At 39.8% G+C, this 22,714-nt stretch overlaps 1 protein-coding gene across 1 annotated transcript in view; it reads right to left on the reverse strand.

The window, feature by feature from the left end:
• GRIP1 (glutamate receptor interacting protein 1) overlaps positions 1 to 21,466 on the reverse strand; it is a 733,183-nt gene extending 711,717 nt beyond the window's left edge. Inside the window, exon 1 of the mRNA XM_077111339.1 lies at positions 21,216 to 21,466. Coding sequence (XP_076967454.1) covers positions 21,216 to 21,273 — 58 coding nt within the window. The 5' untranslated portion in view covers positions 21,274 to 21,466. The remainder of the gene's footprint in view (positions 1 to 21,215) is intronic.
• Positions 21,467 to 22,714: the final 1,248 nt, after the last annotated feature.

Consider the following 22,714-nt stretch of genomic DNA (forward strand, 5'->3'; position numbering starts at 1 on the left):
GGTTGCCCAGACAGAAAGGAGGGAACAAAGGGAATGTAGAGTCCTAGATAAAAGCTAAGATCAATATTCTGAGATCACGGAAGATACTGGACAAAGCACACACTTGGGGCACAAGAAAGATCAAAGACTGGAGAGGCCAACCAGGCAGAAGAGAATTCAAAGATGTTGGCAGGACTTAGACTATGTGGTGGCATGCTTGAGAAGTAAACATCAGCATCCTAGAAAACAAAGCACCAGGAACCAAGAGTAGAAGGCAGGGACCCAGGCAGAGCCTGAAGACGGAACAGAGGGAGCTGGCAGCCAGGTCAGTTTCAACCCCTAAAAGCTGGCCTGGACCATGGCACATGAGCTTCCCATGGGGGCCAATCATTTGTTGCACACACAGGCCACTTATTCAGCATTCTACCCCCTTCTGACCCCACCCCGACCGCCACCCCATTGCTAGAGGCCAGGCCCATATACTGTAAAGGGATTTTTTTGTTTTTATTTCCACTTGAGGGTCCATTTGCTTTGGCAAGAATTATGTACAGAGGCTTGAGTTAACTAACACTGTGTTCCTGTTTGTTCACACTGGTACCCCAGAGCAGATTCTTTATCGTGCTGTGATCGGAACTGAGTAGCAAGTGGAAGGGGCTATCAGTACTGACCTCGATAACAAACCAAATTCTCCCGGGTAGGATTCCCTATATGCTTTATCTTTACAGGCTCAGACAAATTAGGCTTGACAATGAACAGTTCTGAGTCTACAGTGACAAAGAGATACACTTTGTCATCAGAGGAGTGGGAGGCAATGAGGCTAATAGCTGTATGTAATGTAGGTTCCTGTGACAGAGGGCCTTTCTGAGCTACCAAAAGGAATCTCCTCAGATCCCAGGGAAGGTTTGCCACAGCCTCTGATCAGAGCATGGCTCTGCTATTCTTGGCTCTGCTATTCTTTTTATCGGAAAACCGTTCAACAAAGTGTTATAACAAAATCCAGATCATCACATCTTTGCAGATTCTCGATACTCAAAGACAATAATGTAGTTGATGTGCTTATTACCTTGGTTAAACATATATTAAAAGCCAGGCAGTGCATAAAGCTATTCTTTAAATGAAGTCACTGACAGGAAGAGATCTGGAAAATTGTGATTCAAAAGCTGGATGTCAGGCTGAACCACATATCAGCAATGAAACAAATGGAGACATGAGCTTTTAAAATCAATCCTTTCATCCAGATACACATAATCCCATAACAAGTTTAGGGCCTTTAATTCTGACACTAATTAGTCTAGATAAGTTTCTGGGGCATGCTCATAGTTATTTTGTTCAAATATTTTTAACAAATAGCTACTGTTACCAAATACTTATTTTAGCATGAGAAATTTGTGCATTTTTTTTTGTCAAGCATAATGCACTGTTTCCAAGGCCTTAAAAAGCAGTAATAGAATACAGTCTTTTAAGTAAGAGATACTACCGTCACATTCTGGCAGCACCAATTGCTCTCTTAATGACCTTGGCTCCTCACCTAATCCTAGGTTTTTAGTTTTTTCTTCTATAACATAAGATCAATTGGTATGATCAAAGGAGATAATTCTGGCACGATGCTTCTGCTCAGTTCTCCCCAATCCTTCATCAGGTCCCCAGCTTCTCACAAGATACAGGGCTTTTCAAACATCCCAGAAACCACCTTCTAAATCAATCCTCAGGTAACTAATTGCATCACCCAAAATAACAGGAAAGCCTGAGTCTCATCTGGCATATGATCTTGTAATTAGTACACCCTTATCTAAAGTTCACTGTTTTATGTACAGCAACTATTACTGAAGGCCCACCACCAAGGGGTATTTTTAAACATACTCTTAAAATTTTTACTGCACTCTGCAAAGTAAGTGTAATTATGGTCATTTTACAAATGAAGAAACTGAGAGGTCAACTAAATTTGCCCAAAGCCATGAAGCTTGTTAGCAAAGGAGCTAGTGCTCAAACCCAAGCCTGACTCAAAAGTCCAAGTCTCTAAATATTCTGCAGTAAAATCAAATGTCCTAGATTATTTTCCCAAAATGCAAGGTAAAATTTTGATCACTGAACTTTTATTCATCCACCGCAATCACTACAAATCTAATGGACTAGTTATATAAATAAGGAACCCATGAGTCTCCATTTGGTTAAACAAGAGTCTAGAGGAGTAAAAGGAGCTTAGATCAATCAGTCAATAGGCAATTCTTGAATGCCTGTATCAGGCATTATAAAAGAAACTAGTGGAATAGTAGAATTGATTGTTATTCTATTATTCCAAAGCCAGGGGTGAAAGGGAGGTCAAGCAGACACCCTGGGAATTTAGAAATAGGGTGTGGATGTTATGAGGGCAAAGAAGTACTGGTATACAAGCAAATGACAGTTTACACATAATGAGAATCCAGGAAAATTCAGTGTCAAAAAGATGCTTTCGGTGGGGTGGGAAATGGGACACACAAGGGCTTTAAACCAACTGCATTCATGGAAATATGATTCATGAGATTTTCCACCATGCAATCATCTGCATTGAAAGAACAAATAGTGCAGTTAAAACTACCTGCATATATATGAAACAGGGCCTTAAAGCAAAGTGATGGCGCTGTGTAATAACATAATAAATGCTTTCCTAATAAAAATTAAAACATTGCCTAATATATTTGCCATATTATCTATGCTGTCCTTTGATTTCAGCAATAAGCAAAGATATTGGTTAGTATTTATTTCCGGTGTTTGATATTAAGAAAAAACAAATGGCACAATAAATTATTCAATTAAAGGTGGCATTTTTCTTTCACTACATTAGAGTACAATGAATTGGCTGTGAAAAATTAGGGCAAAAAATATTAATCTTCATTTTACTGATGTGTTATTATATATTGGTAAAACCAAGTGAACCTCTCTGGGTCCAAGAGGAGGCTGTAAGAAAGATACTGTGATCATTTCTTTTCTAAGAATTATTTTTAAATAGTATAAATTTTAAAAATACATAAATTATTCAGATTTGTTTTAAAAACGACCTTGCCTTTGGCACAACTTTTTCAAATGGCACACATAAAAAAAGCAAAGTTGTTATTTCACTTAAGGCAACTGCACAGAATATCTGAGTAATGTGTCCTGGTATCAGGTAGCAATATACTCTACTCTTGAATTTTTCATAGCTTTAGCTGCTAGATACAGGGATGAAAACAGACACGTTTCCTCCCCATGATTTCTCACAATGCCAACTTATTTCTCTCATTTATTCACTCATTTACCAAATAGTAAATATCTACACAATGCCACGTACCATGGTGTCTGGGACGTGGCCATGAGGACATAAATAAGATAATGTCACAATCGCTGATACAAACAATCATACTTCAGAATAAACATCAAGAGAAAGATGTCATTATAAAACATTCCTCAAAAATGTATTTTTCAGCCTTAAAACATCAACTGTATCATCAACAGAGGTATAGTTTAGGGGAATGTATTCATAGTTTTAGATATTAAGGAGCGCTTTTCAAGGACTGGTCTAGAGATTGCCAGTGAAGGAAGAGAAACTCTGCCATCACACAGATGTCTGCCATCTACCTCTCTGGGGGTGGGGAAATTTACTCAGGTCCCCAATTCTTCTCCAACTCCAGAAGGGAGACCAGGAATGACACGGTTCTAAAATTGTTCCTGACCTTCTTCTCCTGGAATCAGGATGCTGGAAGCTCAGACACAAACCTTGAAAGCAATGGAAAACTTAAATGTGAACATAACTACTCCTCCATTTGCAAATCACTTCTCTTACTCTTTTAGTAACATTGCCTTTTATATGATTGTTGGTAAAAATCTAGGGTTGTCCTTAAATGATATCTTTTTTTTTTTTTTTTTTTGGCAGGCACCAGGAATCAAACCTGGGTCTCTGGATGATATCTTATACTATCAGAAATCAAGCTCACTAACATAGCCAAATGAGGAGCTTTCTCAGAAGACACAGTCCTCCAGGTATCTAACCTGGCAAATTTTCATTCTCGTAACTAAAATAATAGGGAAAAAATGAAATTGAAACAAAGAAACTACATTTCCACTGTGTTTAAGGTTTTCAATTAATGAAAATGTATTCTGCACGTACTAAAAAGACAATACATTTAAAAAGATACACTTGAATCCATTTGAAAAATCTAATTTTAAATGCCACTCTCTTTTCATCAACAATTCTGACACTTCTGAAGAGGGCAATGTAAAAATCCTTATGACTATCTAAGTTTGATTTCATAAGGATATTAGTGCACTACTCTCAATCTTTTTTGATAGATTTTGTGACTATCAGGTGAAAATACCTGGCACATCAGGAGACATCAAGGAGGAAAACTATTCACAGATGACATGCCAGAACAAACAAACAGATAAACAACTACCACATTATTACCTGAGTATTTACCTATGTTATTTTCTCCTTTTTTTTTTAACATACTGACAGGTGAAAACTATATTCATTAAATTTTGCTCAAAAATGAATCATACTTTAAAAGACATAAATTCTAATAATTTATGCTGTCAACCACTGTATCAGATTTTCATATCATCTGCTAGATTCAACAGCTGTGAAAATAAAAAGAAATTAGCACGTCAACAGTCAAAAGATCAGAAGATTTATTGATGCTGATATCTATTCATACAAGAAGTCCTGAGTATATATCTAGCTCTGTATTCAAATATCTTTATTCAAAATACAAAATAAACCTTTAAAATCCTTTAATATACATCACAGAAAATGCACATTACACTACCAGACCATGAGTAGAAAAGATGTCAGTTCTCATGCTCATACATTTGCTGATGAAATGTCAAGGGTAGATTTCTAGGAAAACTACTAAGCAGGGAGGTTTGTGTACAAGGTAGAACAGTAAAAGACACTGGTCAAAAACACATGCCAGCTTCAAGCTCTCTTAAGCTCTGTTATCTGAGCTGTTTGACAGTCCTCTTTCTTCATTTAGGTTCAGATCTTAGAGAGGAGTGCCCTTCTAATGACAGGAACAGGACTCTTTCTTCTCCCTTCTCCTTCATCCTTGCGACTCCTGTCCCTTCCAATTTTAAGTGTTCAAGTCACTTAAATTACTCCAGATATCTGGGACAGGTGGAATCAGCAGGAAAAAGAAATTGGGGGAGGCTGAAATGTAAGATACTGTGCAAGGATTCAAAATTCCTTGACAAGTGAAGGAGAGGGAAACTAACAGCAGTATAACTTAGAGGGAATCAATGAATATCTTGGTTAATAACCCTCATCCCTTAGCATGAGGTCCCTCTTCTGCCACATGCAGCATTCCATAGAAAACTGGAGCAACAGCGTGGTGATAGCTGCAGAGGGTGCCTCAGGCAGGTGGGACTTTACCACCCACGATCCCACACAGTTTGCTCTGATTCAAGGACAACATCTGGAGGATGCAGAAACAGATAGGACTGGTACATCAGATACATCCTGGGTTTCAACAAGAAGGTCACAAACTACAAAGAGCTAACAACCAGACACAAAGGTGAGGTCCAAGGAGTCCAAACCAGCTGCCAGGATGACATTCAAAAGACCAAACAGGAACAATCTCACTTCAGTGGATTGCAGGGCAAAATGCCCAGTCATCAATCATGCCAAGCTGCAGAACAGCGGCCACCAGGGACACAGAACGAACAAAATGTCCTTCACCCAGCGCCATGAGGACACTAAGCTTTCTCCTTTACCTGGACACCAACTTGAGAGGGAAAGAAAACCCTTGAGAAATGAGAGAAACCACCAGAAAGTTTTTAAACAGGAGACTAAGGTGCTCTTAATTAACAAGAGCAGATATGTTCCATCTTCAGGGGGAAAGGGAACTTGAAGGCAAGGTGAAAGAAGTTATTAAAATTACAGAAATTATGTTTCATTTGTATATCTATTTATTCACACACACACATATCCTTCCCAACCCTTCTCCCCAATCCAGCCACAACGGGCCATCAAAACCCGTAAAACTCGGTGTCACACGTGGACTCGATCAGTCAGGAAACTTTATGACCTGTCCACAATGAGATAAGTTTGGAAAACAAAGGGACATGTTTAGAAATTCCTATAGTTATCTGACATTTCCAAGTGTGTTATTAGTGGGCTCATCTCACTGAACAGCGTGTAGACAAGTGCAAAATTGGTCAAACGCAGAGGGTAAGCTACACACAATACCATTGCACAGTAGGTCCACAGCTCAGCCCAGGATAAAGTGGGGAAAGCAAGCAAACAAACAAAAACAGCCCTTTACAACCAACACTTTGAGAAGCACTAACGCAGATCATCCTGTAACCTAATTTTGCTACTAATTTCACAATGGTGCAAACTAGACCAAAGAAACAAAAGACAGCACATGCAAATGAAGTGCCCATGCCCAGTGAAGATCAAGTGACACCAGGCCTGCTAAGGCCATGGTTCCAGAGGAGTCAAACTAGAAAAAAAGTGGCAGTATAACTTTCTTAGCAGTAAGTAATATATTCACATTGCAAGAGGAGATTTAGTTACAGGCAAACAATATTGAGTCACATAAAATTAATGTTAATTGGAGTGTTATTGATTTTTTTGTAGTTCTATTTGTATTTCATTTGCAAAACTGGTTCTGGCTTTGTGGCTGTATGAGAGTTATAAGCATCAGGAGTTTACACCTAGTTTTATGTTACTACATATTTAAGTAGCATAATAAAAATAAATGAAGTCAGCAATGTAGATCTGCAATATTTTTTTCCCTCTTAAAAACGTTTAATACATGATTTCAAATTGAGAAATAGGTGTCTTTGGGATGTGGGGGTGCATCAGAAGATTAGGCTGGAGAGGAGCAGAAACTGACAACAGGGAACAGCAAAGTCCACTTCAGCATTTGACTTGGACATCCTAACCACAGTCACAGAAAGAGGCTGCCTCTGGGAAGAGCACAGCAGTGTGTGCATTGTAATTTAGTTGCAACAAAGAGTTATATTGTTATAAACTGGAGCCCAGGTGAGGGGTGGGGAGTGGGGGACCTTGCAATATATTTGAACTTCATTTTGGAAGAATGAAGTAATATTTTTTAAGAGAATTTCCAGTTGATGACAGAGAAACTATGCAAATAATGTCCCCATCTTGAGATGGCCTGCTAATACACCATGCTTTGAGTGTACCCAACATACAGCCTTCAGTCTTTCAAGAACGCCTCATCTCTGTAATGTATCAACAATAACTTTCACATTTAACATAACACCATGAGGCCAGTAGACCAAGAGGCATCCTTAACTTCACTAATGAGATAACCAAGGTTCAGAGAGGCAGGCTATGCTATGGCCAAAGAGCCAAAATGGCCAAGAGAGAACTTAACCTGATCATTTGATTTTAAGTTAAGTGTAAGAAGCATATTAAAACTTTATTCAGGGGCCATGGTGGCTCAGCAGGCAGAGTTCTCATCTGCCATGCCCGAGACATGGGTTCATTTCCCTGTACCTGCCCATGCAAAAAAAAAAAAAAAAGATTATACAGAGTGGTTATGGTGGCACAGTGGCAGAGTTCTCGCTTGCCATGACAGAGACCTGCGTGCAAAAAATAAAAAATAAAAAACTTTATTTGCACAATGTGACTGTGTGATTGTGAAAACCTTGCATCTGATGTCCTTTTATCTAGGGTATGGACAGATGAGTAGAAACAATATGAATAAAAGATAAATAACAGGAGAAACAAAGGTGAAAAGAGAGTAGACTGAAACTCTAGTGGTCCATAGAGAGGGTAAAGGGTATGGTATGTGTGAGTTTTTTCTCTTTTCTTTTTTATTTCTTTTGCTGGAGAGATGTAAATGTTCAAAAAAATGATCATGGGGCGGGCCGCGGTGGCTCAGCGGGCAAAGTGCTTGCCTGCTATGCCGGAGGACCTCGGTTCGATTCCCGGCCCCAGCCCATGTAACAAAAACGGAGAAACAGAATACAATAAAACAAGAAAATGTTTAAAAATGTTTCCCTTTCTTCCTTCCTTCCTTCCTTCTATCCTTCCTTCCTTCTCTCTGTCTTAAAAAAAAAAAAAAAAAAAAAAAAAAAAAAAAAAAAATGATCATGGTGATGAGTACACAATTATGTGATGATATTGTAAGCCACTGATTGTACGTCATGTATGGAATGTATGTATGTTTACGTTTTTACAATAAAACTATTTTTTAAAAAAATTTATTCAAAGATAAAACAGTTGTTTTCAGAAAATAATTTTTTAAATTTATATTTCTATAAAACAATTACCATTGCTCTCTCTTTCAGTTTAGAAAAATTCACCTGAAATTCCAAATTAGTCTTAGGAGATGAATAATTAATTTTTTCAAACAAACTTTACATAATTAAAAGAAAAAGCAAGTGCACATTAAGCTAGCACCATGATCCAGCTTGATAACCAATCGTTTTGCTGGTCCTCCATTTTTACATTATTCTACCAGATTATGTTTCCTTTCATATCCTACATAGATTTGGGGTTGGGGGTGTAATGAAAAGCAATGTGCGGTAGAAAGAAAACCAGGCTCTGCATCAAGACAATGGATCTCAAGACACAACTCAAACTCTTATCAGTACTGAACGGGAGACCCATACCCTTACCATTTCCAGGTTGACAAGGTGATCTTTCTAAAATGCAAATCCGATCCTGTCACTCATCTGATGGAAGTCCTTCTGATGACTCCTCATCTCCTGCTGGATTCAATTCGAACTCTATTCTAGCATACAAAATGCTGTAGACTCTGCCCCTCTCTAGTCTCGTCCTCCACGACCAGTCCCACCATTTGCATATTCATATTCTGCACTTCAGCTCCCTAAGAAATCAGTAGTAGTTTCTGGAAATATTTCACTCCACAATGCTTTGGAACACATTGTACCCCCTGCCTGAAATACCTTACTTCTCATCCCTTCTCAATTTTCTAAACTCCTCCCCTTCCTTAAAGTCCTTACTATCTTTTTATTAGAGGTTTACAGAGAAATCATGCAGAAAGTATGGTCTTATATAGACCCTCCTAAACACACACACATACACAATTTTCCCTCTTATTAACATTTTCCATTAGTGTGGTTTCTTTGTTACAATTGATAAAATACTACTATGACAATTACATGATTAACTGTAGACTTTGGTTTACTTTAGGGTTAGCACATTTTATTGTACAGTTCTAAGGGATTTTATTTTTTTTTTTATTCTGGTATGTTTCCTTCAAGTCTTTTAACACTTCTTTTGTACCCCTCCTCTGACGGCTGTTCTCAGAGACTTCCTTTGTCCCATCCACCCTCTGCACAGTCACCCCTTCTGCTCTGCTCCCTTAGCATACATCTGCACCTGAGCAGAGAGAGTGAGCTGCAGTTATTTGTCAAAGTCATAATGCTACAACTATACATAATAATCTTCTTAAAAACAGGAACCAGCACCTGTTTTTTTTTTTTAACCCCAACACCTGTCATGGCAGTTAGTACTCAGCAAGTGCTGGCTAGTTATATGAAATGCGGCCTTAGGTACATTTCTTTCTGCACTGGAAGCTTTTCTTCTTCACAGGAGAGTTGGATTAGAAAATACCACAGACCTTGGCCTCATAAACTTCTGTGCTTCAGAGCAGCTTTCAACAAAACTCTGACTTCTTTTGTTTGCTAATCTATGAGGTTTTAAAAGAATAAAAACTTATAGGGTCATCATCAGGACACCCATAGGTGTTAAGTTTTCAAATCTATAACAAGATGTGGTCATAAAAATAATGACCATTGTCATTACTGAGTCCTGAACTATTACATACATGTATTATCATAAATCCCCTACACTTGTCAATTTCATTTAATCCTCACAAAAACCAAATGGGTTAATATTATCTGTCCCCACCTTACTGATGAAACTTATCCCCATGTTAAAGAGAAAACAAGGGCTCTGAGAAGTTAAAAGGTCACAGAGATAATAAGTGATAAAGCGGATTCAAGCTCAGTGGTGTTTGCCTTCTCAATGTCTTCTCCACATCGCATACAACACCTGCTTTGTGCTTAAAATTTAATCACTGTTGGAATGAAAGGCAGCAAGTCATTAAATCATGTGCATTTTAATCCACAGATATATTTAAAAAACGTTAACTCTCCCTTAAAACTGACAGCTCTTTATCCATTGACATGCCTAAACAAGTAGGTTTCTTGGATAAGGAAATTGGTATCAATAGCTTTTTATAATTATACTTAGGAAACATTTGAAATTTAATAAGAATTAAACTTTCATAAAATATAAAAATATAAAACAAAAAATTCAAACCCAGATTTTGGTTTTGAGTTTGAATAGCATTCCATTCCGCATGTTAATCTAAACTACTCTAATTTACATGAAAAAAATTCCAAATGCCTTAAACAGTCTGCCATCACACAGAATTTAACACAACAATTTGCAAACCCATGACCTTCAGGCTCAACTTCCTTTACTAAGATAAATCGATATTTCTTTTTCTCCATGAACGAACCCAAACAGGTTGCTACACAAGAAAACATAATCTGAAGTCCCTCTGTTGGACCACTAAGCCATCTGTTAGGTAGCCAGGCTAAGAGTTCAGATGGATGGCTTTAATTGAATAAAATGTTGGCAAAGGACAAATGCACGAAGACTGTTAACAAGACAGTACTTTCCCAGTTTGCCACAGGGAGGATGACCACCCAGTTCTTCTTAATTCTTGCTTTCAGAGCAAATACCCTTTGAAAAGAAGGAAAACTTTGTAATTAGGTCAAGTCTTCGGTGAAAATACCCATTCACCTAAATTGAGTTTCATTTCAGTCAAATAATTCTGCTTTAAAAGCATGTTGACTTTCAAATCCTTATTGTTAGATTTATCTATGTAGCAAACAAAGTTAGTGGGTCAAAAGCCCAAAATGCAATTTAGAAGCATTGTCCCAGTATCTTTAACTAAAGAACTCTTCTGATGAATTATTAATGAAAGATCTTATGGTAGTTCATTAAAATTCTTCAAAAACATATAACGTTATAATTTCAATACAATGCTAAAATATTCATCTTAGGAATTATAACATAACTTCTTTTTTGAATTGTTTCTTTAAAAACTGGTGGCCCAAGTCTTGACTATGTACATTTAAACAAACTTACTAGTTCTATGAGCCTCAGTTTCTCCAATGGAGGGTGGGGAAGTAAAAAACAATACTTTCCTCACAGGCACTTGGTAAGGTGTTGCTTTAAGAGGTGTTGGTAAGCAACACCTCTTAAAATGCCTGAAAAGTTTTGGTTTCTTCCCTTTTCCCCATAATGCACCTCTTCAAAACCCAAATTTCAAACTGCGCTTTTTGTTAAGCAGTACCTATAGGGTAGGGTCACCCAAGCTCTCTGTGATGTGGAAAATGAAACTGATCAAAGATATAATAAAGATGTGTTTCTTAAACCTCCTGTGCATATTCACAGATTATTTTTTTTTTTTTTTTAAAGACAGAGAGAAGGAAGGAAGGATAGAAGGAAGGAAAGGAGGAAGAAAGGGAAACATTTTTTAAACATTTTCTTGTTTTATTGTATTTTTTTGTTTCTCCGTTTTTGTTACATGGGCTGGGGCCGGGAATCGAACCGAGGTCCTCCGGCATAGCAGGCAAGCACTTTGCCCGCTGAGCCACCGCGGCCCGCCCCCACAGATTATTTTTTAAAGCTAATTTTTCATACCTAAAGAAATCCAAATACTCTCATTCACCGAAATATAAGCAAAAATCCAGACACAATCATTCTTAAAACAGAAGTTCACATGGAAGTTCTCAAATTCACGTGTAGACTTCCAAAATTTATGAGGAAAAAAAAAAGTGGCAGAAGAGGGGAGGAACTTTACACAGATTTTCCAGTGGTGAATCTTTTTTGCTAATACCAAATGCATTTATCACACCTATGTAATGAGATAATATTCATATATTCATATTAAGTCTAAATACAAAACTAAAGTAAACCAGAAAATATACTAATTGTTTTTTATTACTCCTAGTAATTATAAATACCAGGAAATGTTTGTTGATATATATTCTTCCTGAGCACTTAGACTGATTTCATATCCTAACTATAAATTTCTAAACTGTAATAGATTTTGCTAATCAAAGCTAAACAATTCAACAGGGAAGCTACAAGGCAAAAGAAAGGCATCATTAATTGCTAAGGCAACTATCCCTTTATCCCAAGACTTTCCACAACTATATTTCTATTACGCATGATCAACTAAGAAGCAGATGTAAAACAATCAGTAAATTTGTTAAGTTGATTTGAAGGGTTATGAAATACAGCAGTTTTCAGAATCATCTCTCTTCTAAACCATTTACCCAAAAGTTATTAAGTGGTTTCTAAATGGATTGGATTTAGCAGCTCAGGCAGAAAATCGGGGGACAGACAGAGAAAAGTGTCCTGAATTTTAATAATATGTCATCATACATGGGTGAGTCTTAACATGTCACTTCGGAAGTGACTACATTTACAGTAACAACTCATATGTCACAGTTTCTCTGCTCAGCACTACATGCAGTGGCAACAGCTCACTAAATATCATCCTGACAGAGGTCTTCAAGATGAACCCAAGTTATGAATGGTGGGGTAGGTATAGCATGAAATTATACAGATCAGCCAAACATTCTATGGTATGTGACAATCCAAAAAAAAAAAAAAGCTCACTCCCTCACCCTATGAATTAAGATTAGCATTTTTAAAAAGAACAATACTAAGCCACACACTTGTTCAAATACATGATCCTTAAAAAAGCTAGGATCTTGTATTAATTTGTGTTACTATTCAGAAGGAGATTTACCTAAATAAAATTTGCATTAAAATAAGTTATGTTATATAGAGCTGTGTTCCAGCAGCCATGTTTCTTGAAGATGATAGTATAATGATACAGTTTTTGCAATGTGACTGTGATTGTGAAAACCTTGTGTCTGATGCTTCTTTTATCTACCTTTTGGACAGATGAGTAAAACAGATGGATAATAGGGGGAACAAATGTTAAAATAAATTTAGCAGATTGAAATGCTAGTGATCAATGAAAGGGGCAGGTAAGGGGTATGGTATGTATGAATTTTTTCCTGTTTTCTTTTTATTTCTTTTTCTGAATTGATGCAAATGTTCTAAGAAATGATCATGATGATGAATATACAACTATGTGATGAGAAAAAAAGAATGATCATATTGTATGTTGATTGGTTTTATTAATAAAAATTTTTTTTAAAAAGTTATGTTAATCATCATAAAGGACTTTGCAATGCTTAAACGTAGAAGGAGGAGGAAACATGGAAAGTACAATGGTTATACACAACCAACCATACTGTTTAATAGTCAGGTATTAGAAATTGACCTTTTAGTCAATGTTATCCCCAGACAAAATTAAAAATGCATTTGTTCCCTCCATGTTCACTATTTCCTTGACAGACCCAATAGTTTAATTCTTGTTTATATTTAAGAAAAACTTCTTTTAACACCATTTGAATTACTTAAAAATTTAAGTTCCAAGGAAAAAAGCTAAATATAGTCCAATTTCAAATGCAAACACAAAACAATGCTCACCACTTTACAATCAAATTCTTCAAAAAGGAGAAGCTAAGCTCAAATAGCAGCCTCTGAAATATTCATTAAGTCACGTAGGACCATCCACTTCTCCCTTCAAATCTGTCAGCATTTACTTCCTATATTTGGGGGCTCTGGTTAGGTGCTTTTATGTATTTAAAATTGTTGTGTCTTCCTGCTGAATTGACCCCTCTATCACTATAATGACCATCGCTCTCCCTCATAACAGCTTATCTTATATCAGTAGAGCTGTCCCAGCTTGCTTTTGGTTACCACTTCGTGAGATACTTTTTTCCATCCTTTCACCCTTGATCTACTTGTATTTTTGACTTGAGGGTGAGTCTCTTGCAGACAGCATAGAGTCGGCCACACTTTTTTATCCATTCTACCAAATTCTGCCTTTCGATTGGAGAGTTTAATCATTTACACTTAAAGTCACCATTGATAATGCAGAACTTTCTTCTGCCATCTTGCTATTTAGTTTTGTAAATCTTATACATTTTTTGTCCTTCCATTCTTCTGTTAATGCCTACTTTCACATTTATTTGATTTTTTTATATTATACCCTATTGAGTCCCTTCATATTTCTGTCTGGATATACTTTTCATGAATTCTCCTTGTGGTTATCTTTGAGTTTAAATTTAACATCCTAAATATATAACAACCATACTTGATGTGACACCCAACTGGGCTTCAATAGCATACACATACACTGTTTCTATGCCACTCCATACTCCCACCTTTTTTTGTTCCTATTACAAATTATGGCTCTATACCCTGCCCGATACCACATATTTAACAATAGGTTTTCTACGTTTGCATTTTAGCACCTGTAAAAAGTAGAAGGTGGAGTCACACACCAAAAAATACAATATACTATTACTGTCATTTATATTTACCCAAATGATTACCTTGACCAAAGTTCTTTATTTCTTTATGCCGCCTTGAACTTCTGTCCAGTGTCCTTTCCTTTTGGTCTGAAGAATCCCCTGTAGCATTGCTAGGAGAGCAGGTCTAGTGGTGATAAACTTCCTCAGCTTCTATCCAAGAATGTCGTAATCTCTCTCTCATTTTTGAAAGGAAAGCCTCGCCTGATATAAAATTCTTGGCTGACAATCGTTTCCTCTCAGAACATTAAGTATTTCAACCTACTGCCTACATCTCCATGGTTTCTGATGAAAAATCAGGACTCAATCTAATTGGGATTCCCTTACACATAACACCCTGCTTTTTTTCTTACAGCATTCCAAATTCTTTACTTGTCCTTTGTATGTGACAATTTGATTAGCATGTGGCAGGGTGTATTTTCTTCCAATTTATCATACTTGGTGTTCTCTGGGCTCCCTGGATGTGCATATTCATGTCTTTTGCTATGTTTTGGATGTTTTCTGCCATTATCACGTTGAAGACCCCTTTTTCCCTTTTCTCTCTTTCTTATCCTTCTGGAGACTACATAATGCATCTGTCGGTAAGTGTGATGGTGTCCCAATGGTCTCTTAGGCTATTTTCACTTTTCCTAATGCTTTTATCTTTCTGCTTCTCAGCCTGACTCATTTCAATTGGCTTGTCTTCAAGTTTGCTGATTCTTCTGCTACCTCCAATCTGCTGTCAAAACCATTCTGACAATTGTCCATTCAGTTATTGTATCCTTCAACATCAATAGTGATGTATAATTCCTTTTCAGAATTTATGTCTCTTTATTGAGATCCTCATATTGTTCATTCATATATTCCTGATATCTTTTAGTTCTTTCTCTCTATTTCCCTTCATGTCCTTGAGCATATTGAAGATCTTTCTTTTTTTAAGTCTTCATCTGTTATGTCCACAATCTGGTCTTCTCTGTCGGTGTTTTCTGGATTTTACCCTTTTCTTTTGGATAGGCCATCATTTCCTGACTCTGTCTTGTAACCACTTGTTGTACACTGCACATTTTAATATTTTTAAATGATAACTTTGAGATTTATTCCCTGAGAGGTCTATTTCTTGGATCCATAACCGTTGATAATATCATAGAGATTATTAGGTGCTAACAAAACAAAGCAAACCTAAGCAAAAACATCTTTCACCATCTTTGCAAATTGGCTTGGCATTGCCTGATGCTCTCTGTCAGAGGGCAGCTCTCCAATCAGGAAGGTCAACCCAAGGCGAATGCAAAGTGCACGGTCCTCCTTGCCTTTTCTGGGCTGATGTTTGGTCCTAGGCTTTTGTTTGCCAGTGGCCTTAGAAGGTCCCCTGGGTATAGAAGTTTGAATGCCCCCTCTACTTCCCAGAAAACAGACCTTCTCCCTCTTTCAGGTGTTCCTCTGCAAGACTTAAACAAGTAAGCCTTTTGCCCCAAGCCATCAGCCTCAATTATTTCTTACACTGCTTTCTTTGTCTCAAGTTGCTTTTGCCTGGAAGGCAAATTCTGGGAGGGAACGCACTTGGAGGGGAGTTGCCCAAATCATTCTTTCCCAGTTGGAACAAGGCCAGAGACTTACGAGGGCGTGCCAGCCAGCTCTAAACTGCCCTGGGGAGCAGTTGTAGGGAAGGCCAGCTTCTTCCATGGCTCCCCAAAGCTGCATTTTCTTGACTCAGTCCCTGCCCACTGAATGCAGCCCATCAACTTTCTGTGCAGTTCTGAGGAAGTATACTATCTTTAATTTCTTCTACCACCTTTGTCTAGGGCAAAGTAGAACAGCAGCTACCCTCAGAGCTGGGCTGTCAGAAATATGAAGTTGCTAATCAAAAGCAATGATAAGCAATTGGCCTGTGTTCCACCACCCCCCCCCCCACCTTCAATCTTGGGAAAGGGGATTTCCTGTTCTTCTCTGGCACCAATCCTGCTCAAACTCTTTCAAAAAATTGAAGAAAAAGAAGCATTCATTTTTGTGAAATATCACATAATTTATTCTATGAGGACTGCATCACCTTCATACCAAAGCCAGCCAAAGACACCTCAAGAAAATTATAGACCATTTTCTCTCATGAATATAGATGCAAAAATCCTCAACAAAATACCACAAATAAAAGAGTACATTAAAAGAATTTTACATCGTGATTAAGTTGGATTTACCCCATATATGCAAGGGTGGATCAATACAAGAAAATCAATTAATGTAACATATCCCATTAATGGAATGAAAGAAAAATAACCATATGATCATCTTAATTGATGCAGAAAAGACACTTGACAAGTCCAGCACCAATTCTTGATAAAACACTTAGAAAACTAGAAATAGAAGGAAACTTGCCCAATATGATAAAAGGATATGTGAAAAATCCACAGCTCACATACTACTTAATGGTGAAAGACTAAAAGCTTTCCCTCTAATATCAGGAACAAGACAAGGATGTCCACTACCACCACTGTTATTCAACAGTGTCCTGGAAGTTCTAGCCAAAGCAGTTAGGCAAGAAAAAGAAATAAAAAGATCCAAATTGGAAAGGAAGAAGTAAAACTTTCACTATTTGCAGACAACATAAACCTATCTTTAGAAAATCCTGAAAAATCCACAACAAAGCTCCTAGAGCTAATAAATGAATTCAGCAAAGTGGCAGAGTACAATGGATCAACACACAAAAATCAGTAGTGTTTCTACACACTAGTAATAAACAATCAGAAAAAGAAATCAAGAAAAAATTCCATTTACAATAGCAATGAAAATAATCAAATATCTAGCCAGGACTTGTACACAGAAAACTACAAAGCATTGTTAAAAGAAAATAAAGAAGATGTAAAGAAATTGAAGGATAGTCCATGTTCTTGAATTAGAAGACTAAATATTGTTAAGATGTTAAGTCTACCCAGAGCAATTTTCAGATTCAATGCAATTCCAATAAAAATTCCATCAACCTTCTTTGCAGGAATGGAAAATACAATCATCAAGTTTATATGGAAGGATAAGGGACCCCAAAAACACAAAGTCATCATGAAAATCAACAACGAAATTGGAGGACTTATACTTCCCAATCTTAAAACTTATTACAAAGCCACAGTAAACAAAACAGCATAGTACTGGCACAAGGACAAGACAGATATATAGACCAACGCAATCAAATCTAGAATTCAGAAATCACCTCTCAACTTTACGGTCAATTGATTTTTGACAAGGGGGCAAATTGGGGAAGAAAAGTCTCTTCAACAAATGCTGCTGGGTAAACTGGACCTCCATTTGCAAAAGAAGATGGTAGGCCACTACCTCAGTCCATATACAAAAATGATCAAACACCTAAATAAAAGAGTCTGAATTATAAAACTCCTAGAGAAAACATAGGGAAGCAACTTCAGGATCTTGTGTTGGCAATTTCTAGACTTTACACCCAAAACACAAGAAACAAAAGAAAAAATAGGCATGCGGGATGACATCAAAATTTAAAACTTTTTTGCATCACAAAAGTAAAACAACAAGCTATACAATGGGAGAAACTATTAGGAATCCACATATCTGATAAGAGCTTCATATCTAGAATATCTAAAGAAATCCTTCAAGTCAACAACAAAAGAGACAATTTGCCCAATTTAAAAATGGGCAAAAGACTTGAATAGACATTTCTCCAGAGAAGCTATACAAATGGCCAAAAACTACATGAAAAGATGTCCAACATAATTAGCCATTAGGGAACTGCAAATCAAAACATCAAAGAATACCATTGCATAGCCACTAGAATGGCTAGTATAAAAAAAAAAACAGAAAATTACAAGTGTTTGGAAAGGATGTGTAGAAATAAGAACACTGACTCACTGCTAGTAGCAATGTAAAATGGTGTAGTCATTGTAGAACACAGTTTTGCAGTTCCTCAAAAAGTTAAGTATGGACTTCCCATATGATCCGGCAATCCTAGTTCCAGGTACATGCCCAAAAGGAATGAAAGCAGGGACTAGAACAGATATTTGCACACCAATGTCTATAGAAGTATTATTCAAAAATGAAAGCAACACAAGTAAATGTCCATCAATCGACAACTGGGTAAACAAAATGTGGTATATACATACAATGGAATATTATTCAGCTATAAAAAAGCATGAAATTCCAATACATGTGATGACATGGTGAACCCTGAAGACATCATGTTGAGCAAAATAAACCTGGCACAAAAAGATAAACATTGTATGTTCTCACTGATAGGAAATAATTAGAATAAGCAATCTCATAGAGCTAGAATCTAGAATATAGGTTACCAGGGGAAGTGGTGGAGGTAAGAAATAGGGAATTAAGACTTGAAATGTACAGAGTTTCTATTTGGAACGATGGGAATGTTTTGGTAATGGATAGTGAACATAATTAATAGTCCTGAATTACATTTTTGAATGTGGTTAAAAGGAGAAATGTTAGGTTGTATATATGTTACTGGAATAACAATTGTAAAAAATAAAAATAAAAATCCACAAAACTGCACAACACAAATAGTGAACGTCAAGTTTTAAACCATGGACTATAGTTAGCAATACAATTTTTTAAATATGCTGTCATCTGTCATAACAAATATACCACATCAATGGAAGGTGTTAATAACAGCATGGTTTACGGAAATCTTGAATTTTATGCATGATCGTTCTGTAAACCCACAACTTCACTAATTAAAGAAAAAAAGTCACGTAGGCAACTCAGTTCATTTAAACACAGACACACATTTATGTTAAACACAAACACCAGGGGTACAGGTTTTAAAAGAAAAAACATATTTGCACATTCCCAATAAAATAAAACCTCAAAAGGAAATGCCATGGCCAAACAAAAAGAAATACTAATTGTTTAGGAAGTATCTCCTAATACAAGAAGAAAGAAGCCTTTAAAGTAGAAAAAGAAACCAAGTAACAAATATCTCCTGTTCTCTCCTATTGGAGAAGATAAGGCGGACTACCCAATTTCTGACTCAGATTTCCATGTTCTGGAGGAATCGCAGTCTTATCTCCACCAACCAGACTAGGTTATCACCTTTAAAAGTTTCCATATATTTCTAAAAGACATCTAAGTCCATCTTTGTCACAATCCAAAAATCTCCCCATTTCAGCATTCTGATAAAACTTGTTGGCAGCACTGATTTTTTTTTTTAGCAAACTGATACATTCAACACCAAATGCCTTGTGACATTTAGTTGATAGGACAGATACTCCATACCTGAAAGAACGCTCTCATTTGGTGCTTTTAGCTAGTTATAAATTGTTGGTACTGTTATTTGCAACTTTTAAATATGACTTACTAAAGGGAGAATCAACAGCATTTCTAAAGCAGGGGTGCCTTTTGAATGGTAAGCATAAGGTCACCTGCCAGAAAGTGTGTTGGAAAATGAATGCACATATCTAATAAGAAAGCGGTTAAAAAGGGATGAATTTCCTGAGTCATTAAACAGGATATATACCAGACAGGTTGTGCCACCTAGAGAAAAACTGGAAATTGTACATTGGTTCTTCAGTAGTAAGCGTTATTTCAAAAGCCTAAAACTTCTGACATGCCCAATAACCAAACCAGTGTCCACACCAGCTCATTGAACTGCTGGTTTAAGCATCCCTGACAGCTCTGCCTTCTCCAGGCACCAGATTGGGCTCCTCCTGGTTTCCTCTCCCACCCACTTATGCAGCATCGTTTAACCTCAGCACGGACTGTTGTAACAGCCCATGCAGACCCTGCATCTTGAAACCTATCCAATTCTGAAGCATTTTCCTGGAAGCCACAGCAGGCTGGGGTGGGAGGAGCAGAGGAATAAACCCTGGTGGACCTTGCCAGCCAGGGTCCCTCTGGTGCTAGCAGAGCCACGGCGCACACCCCTCTAGCCCCTTGAGGCCTATATAGGAAATTCTGGTACACTCAGTACATCACATCCAGGTTACCGAACTGAACTCCCTGGGCAGCCTCTGCACAATCTAAACACACTAAATGACCTCGAACCAAGCCTTTAAGGTGCAAAAAGCCTTCAACTTTCCTCTCTGCAAGTCACTTAGAAGCAACCTGCCCAGTACACTGTCCAACTGAAGCACAAGAAGTCTGCAAGCAATCTGGCAGGGAGAACTGGCTTTTACAACGAAAACTGAGAGTAATTAGGAAAAACCCGCAGCCCTGCGGTATTAACTTGACAGCGATGACTGAGCTGGGACATAACTCATCATCCAGGCAGTCACTCCCAACCTGAGACCCTCAGCCAGGGCACAGCCTTCCCCTCCTCCCCTGCGCCTCCAGAGATCTGCAGCGGCGCCCCCTTTTCCTCCCCCAATATCTCCCTTCTCCAATCTTCAGCAACTTTGGGCTTGGCGGCACCATCGCAGCCCAGCTAGAGGCGGAGACACAATGAACGCGGTCGCGGGAGGAAGAGGAAAGTTTGAAAAGTCAACTTGAAAAAGCACTACAGGACCCCCTCTCAGCCCCAATCACTCTCAGCACCCACCCAGTAGACAGCCCTTCGGGGTCTCCACGTGCGAGAGGGCCCTGGAGAAGCCGGACTTTCCCCCTGTCCTCGCCAGAAAATCTTTGCCCAAGCGAAAAGTTCCCTGTTGCAGCACCCTCTCTCCCCACTCCCCGTCCCCCCCGACGCCCCCCCCAAAATCTTTTAGAGTTCGCAAGACGCCACCTAGATTCGCCCGCCGCCCGGGAGGGCGCGGCGCCCCTCCCCCGTCCGCCGGTGGACAGGTCGAGAAGGAGCCGGGGAAGAGGGGGTCACCGGGGGTTGCCCCTGGCCCGGACCCCCCCTGCCCTGCCTTCCCCCGCCCCGTCGCCTCACTCACCTCTCTCCTGCTCCTCCGCCTGCAAGCAGATGGGGATATTCTTCTTCCAGCCCGGCATGGTGTGTGCTCCCTGCGCTCGCTCTGGGGCTGGCTCTCGCTCGCACGCTGGCTCGCTCGCTCCCTTTCTCCGAGTCTCGCCGCTCCTCCTCTTTCGCCCTCTGGGGTCGACCGCTGCGCGCTCGGGGCTGTTCAGCGGGGCCGGGGCGCCGAAGCGGCTCCGGGGCACATCGAGGCGGCGCCGAGCGCCCCACGCTCGCCTCAAACTCGCCCGCGGCCCCGGGCGGCGGCGGCTGCCGGGCCGGGCCGGGCCGGGCCGAGGTGGCTGCAGCAGCGGCTGCCGCGGTGTGGGCGGGAGGCCGGGCCGGCCGGGCCGGGGGCGGGGGCCTCGGGAGAGGGCAGCCGGGCTGGGGCTCGAGCAGGCCGGGCGGTGGGAGGACTGCGGAGTCCCCGGGAGGTGGGCGCCGGCGGGAGGGGTGGGCTTGCGCCACCGCCTCTTTTTCCTCCTCCTCCTTCTTCCCCTTCCTTGTCTTTCCGCCGCCAGCAGGTGGGACTCGGAGCCGCCGCCGCCGCCGCACAAAGCTTCGCCGGCAGGAGGACTGAGACTGCGGCTCCCTGGGCGCCCCTCGGCGGAGCCTCCCCCGAGAGGCGCGCGAGGCTAGGCGGGCGCGGAGGGGGCGCGCGCGCTCACACCCTCGTTGCCCCGGGCGGCCTGCCTGCGAAGCGCGCCGGCCCGCCAGGTACAGAGCCTGGCCCCGAGCCGCCGGGTGCCGAGCCCACGCCGCTCCGCGACAGCGCCTCTCCCGCCCTCTCAAAAGCCAAACTGGCGGCTCCACTGGCTTAGGCGACGACCTCGATGAAGTAGGGGGCAGTGTCCTTTCCTCTAGTCCCTCCTCCTCGTCTCCCTTCCCCTCCCCCTCCCTGGCTGGAGCCCCCTCCCCCAAGTTGGGACTTGCAGCGACGGATTTACTAACTTCGCCCTCAACCAAGGGAAATAGCAACTTTCGAGGTGGTCAGTGCTGGTCCTAGGAATACGTTTTCCAGTGGATGGGGAGGGCGTAAGTGGAGAGCTTCTTTTGTCTTAAATGATGCAAGGAAACCTTGGCTGAGTGCATATTTAATTGCTGTCTTCAAGTATAAGATGCGTTTTGTGATCGGGTTTAATGATTTGCTTTCTCCCCTTACCAAAGGTTCATAGAATATCGGAGGAAAAATGAATGGGGGGCGGGGGGACATTTATGGTATCCAGAATATTCCGCCCAGACACGGGGCTCTTGTTTGTGGTTTCAAAAATGATAAACGCTAGGAGGGGGCTCCAGACAGCCTTCCACATGAGGCTTGGCAACTGCCTATCCTCAGGGGGTATCACATCAATCCGCCCCAAGACCAGGGTCTTGGCTAGGTAACACCTGTATCTTCACCTCCCAAGTGTCTTGCTGAGGAAGGATTTGGGGCCCCTAAGGCTGTAACAACTGGTTTGGAGGTGTTGATGCCCAACTGCT

Source organism: Tamandua tetradactyla, chromosome 7 (assembly GCF_023851605.1).
Source record: "Tamandua tetradactyla isolate mTamTet1 chromosome 7, mTamTet1.pri, whole genome shotgun sequence".
Taxonomy (NCBI): Eukaryota; Metazoa; Chordata; class Mammalia; order Pilosa; family Myrmecophagidae; genus Tamandua; species Tamandua tetradactyla.